At 42.1% G+C, this 3,402-nt stretch overlaps 1 protein-coding gene across 1 annotated transcript; it reads left to right on the top strand.

The window, feature by feature from the left end:
• The first annotated feature begins 774 nt into the window (after nt 1–774).
• LOC109260834 (olfactory receptor 12D1-like) lies at nt 775–1,899 on the top strand. Its single transcript, XM_019439292.2, has one exon. It carries the CDS (start codon nt 775–777, stop codon nt 1,723–1,725), a length of 951 nt encoding a protein of 316 aa, XP_019294837.2. The 3' UTR covers nt 1,726–1,899.
• The last annotated feature ends 1,503 nt before the right edge of the window (nt 1,900–3,402 follow it).

Here is a 3,402-nt window from a genome sequence, read left to right as displayed (position 1 = left end):
TTTGTTTGGTGAGTCAGAGAACCCAAAATGATATCTGCCATAGCATTTGTATCTTACACAGGAGAGGTAGGATTAACAGTGTGAAAAAATACTGTCAAAGAAAGCTAGTCTGACCTGCATGAAGCCAGCCTTTTACAGATGTACAGCACAGATCAGGTATGTTCTCTAAATTCCTTCAACTCTACAGCCTAGAATCCCCCAGGCTATGGAGAAGTACTGCCTCATCAACCCACTCCTTTATTCCTCTCACATCAAATCTTTCTATTCTCCTCTCAGGGATTTCCCAAGCTTAGAAAAAAATCCCCTTTTTGTAGGAGGCACTCCATGTCTGCATCACCATTCAGATTTCCTTCCATTGTTTTCATTCTCTCCTTGTCTATGTTCCTTAATTAAAAACCCTTCAGGGGCTTTCTTACAAGGTCTGGAGGTAGCAGTCTGGACGCCCATTAAAGTTTTATCAGACGGTAGATGTGCACAGCCAGAGAAGATGGTAGGTTGGCTACGTGCTCTGAGTCTCTGGGAGAAAGAAACATATTAATGACAATCAAATAAGGGGAAAAAATGGCGGACCAATGGCCCATAACCAACAGTTCACCATAATATCTAATAGTCTAATGAGGCAAATCCTATAAAAGGAACGATGTTGAAACTGTGTAAAACAATAATGCTCAACCTCAAGGTAGCATTGTGTAGACAGGAAAATCCTCAGCTGCAAAGTCTCTGATTCTCAACAGGGGTACGCTCCATAGAGTAATTCATCCTTTCTCTTAAGCGATGCTGAATCAAACCTCAGTCACTGCATTTCTCCTCCTGGGAGTCACAGACATCCAAGCACTGCAGCCTTATCTCTTCGTGGTTTTCCTTGCAATTTACGTGGTCATTGTGGTTGGCAATGGAGCAGTCGTCCTGGTTGTCGTCTCTGATCCAAGACTCCATTTACCCATGTATTTCTTCCTGGGAAATCTGTCGTGTCTAGATATCTGCTACTCCACGGTGACACTGCCAAAGATGCTGGAGAACTTCTTCTCTACACACAAGGCAATTTCCTTCTTGGGATGCATAACCCAGCTTCACTTCTTCCACTTCCTGGGCAGCACGGAGGCCATGCTGTTGGCCGTGATGGCCTTTGACCGCTTTGTGGCCATCTGCAGGCCACTGCATTACTCTGTCATCATGAATTACCAGCTCTGTACCCAGATGGCTGTCACAGTCTGGACCATTGGTTTTTTCCATGCCCTGTTGCACTCCATGATGACCTCTCGCTTGAACTTCTGTGGTTCTCATCAGATCCATCACTTCTTCTGTGATGTCAAGCCTTTGCTGGAGTTGGCCTGCGGGAACACGGAGCTCAACCAGTGGCTTCTCAACACGGTTACCGGGACCATTGCCATGGGCCCCTTCTTCCTAACACTTCTCTCCTACTTCACCATAATCATCTCTCTTTTCTCCAAGACCCACTCCTGTAGTGCGCTCCACAAAGCACTGTCCACGTGTGCCTCTCACTTCATGGTGGTCATTGTTTTCTATGCTCCTGTTGTCTTTACTTACATATCTCTTGCCTCAGGCAGCTCCATGCAGGACCAGGTCGCTGCCATCATGTACACTGTGGTCACTCCTATGCTGAACCCACTGATCTATACACTGAGGAACAAGGACGTGAAGGCTGCCTTGAATAGGATCTTCAGAAGGAGGGATGACCTGAGCAAATTCAGAGCACACTTCTAAGAAAGGAATCAACAGGAGATGATAAAGTTGGTGTGTGAGGTTAGACTGCTTCTCAGATCATGTACAATATGAGCAATAGGTGGAGCTGTCCAAAGATAAATGAGAAAGTCCATCCTGATTGTGTTAAATAAAGCATTCCTAGGTACCATAATGGAAACATGAACCCAATGGACACCAGCCATAGAATCCTAATGTTCAATTTGTGTTCAGGATATGAGTTCATAAAAATGATTTTAATGTATTTTTATGGATTCTCTAATGACATCAGGGATAGAAATATGCCTATATACTCATATATTAGGTACATGAATGCTACTTATGGCTCTTTGTGTGGCCCATCTACTTAACATATTTTATGTGAGTAAAAAAAAAAAATTCTTATATTGTTACATTTTGAGGATGAATTTTGAGCCACATTTACTGAATAGGATAAGAAATGGTAATTCTCAGGGGCACCTGGGTGGCTCAGTCGGTTAAGCCTCCGACTTCAGATCTGGTCATGATCTCACAGTTTGTGAGTTCAAGGCCTGCGTCGGGCTCTATGCTAACAGCTCAGAGCCTGGTGCCTGCTGCGAACTCTGTGTGTGTGTGTGTGTGTGTGTGTGTGTGTGTGTGTGTGTCTCTCTCTTTCTTCCCCTCCCTTGCTCGCACCTTGTCTTTCTTTCTCTCAAAAATAAATAAACATTAAAAAAATTTTTTTAAAGAAATGGTAATTCACAAATGAGTTAAAGGAATTTTTAGTCAGTATGTATCTCCCTAAGCAGGAGGCAAGTAAGTGATTAAAACAAATGATTTAAGCACTAATAAACATGGACAAATTAGCCAATGTTTATCTAATGAGTTTTGGAAACGTTATCTCTAGAGATGTCTTAAAGTCAACTGGAAAAACTGTAATTGAATACTGTTAAATATTACCGAAAGTGGAGACGGACTGGAAAAAAAATCTCAAAATCCCTCCCTAGCTAATCAGTATATTATTTTTCCCTCAGTCTTTGGACACAAGAAATGATGAGTTTCAAAAACCTACCTATTTTTCTATTTTATTTTCCTATTTCTATGCTTTCTTCATAGATGATAAATGATACCATACATTGTAACACTGGGGAAAAGTTCAGAATTCATCAAAATGTTGTCTGTTTTCCCTACTTGTCACCAAACCCATACGTAGTGAAAGATACTATGTCATAATTGTATGAATTGAGGCATTTCTGGAGCTAATGTCAGGAAGCACTATATTCCCTACTTTCTAAGTCTTGGGAGTGGATACTGGGCCTGAAGGACGGCAGGGGCAGCATTTTTGACTAGAGATGCAGATAAAGACTATGACAGGCCTTTATGAGCTCAGGGACTGACTGTTCAAATTCTCTGCATCCACTTTTGTGAACACAAACAATGTGGTTTGATCTCATCCACTGTTTTTGGTCCCCCAATTCTACTTTTGTTTATAAAAAAAAAGTAAAATGTGTCTGTGGAGAAGGCATCTTCTACCCTGAACTGTCTCAGCCCCTCATTTCTGTTGATCAGAATTGTTTACAAAATCCAAGCTCCACACAGGCCATGAACGAGAGAAGAACACATCATTATCTGGTTTGCTACTGCTGCCTAACACACTAGCATCCCCAAACACAGAAGCTGAAGACACCTATACCAGTCAATTGCATTCTTCTGAGGCTCAGG

This window comes from Panthera pardus, unplaced genomic scaffold (genome assembly GCF_024362965.1).
Source record: "Panthera pardus isolate Hobbes unplaced genomic scaffold, ASM2436296v1 HiC_scaffold_17, whole genome shotgun sequence".
NCBI lineage: Eukaryota > Metazoa > Chordata > Mammalia > Carnivora > Felidae > Panthera > Panthera pardus.
The sequence above is the reverse complement of the archived record's forward strand: the minus strand, read 5'-3'. Positions and strand labels throughout refer to the sequence as shown.

Excerpts from the sequence above, each read along its gene's own strand:
- LOC109260834 (XM_019439292.2), top strand. The coding sequence starts at position 775 with ATGCTGAATCAAACCTCAGTCACTGCATTTCTCCTCCTGGGAGTCACA.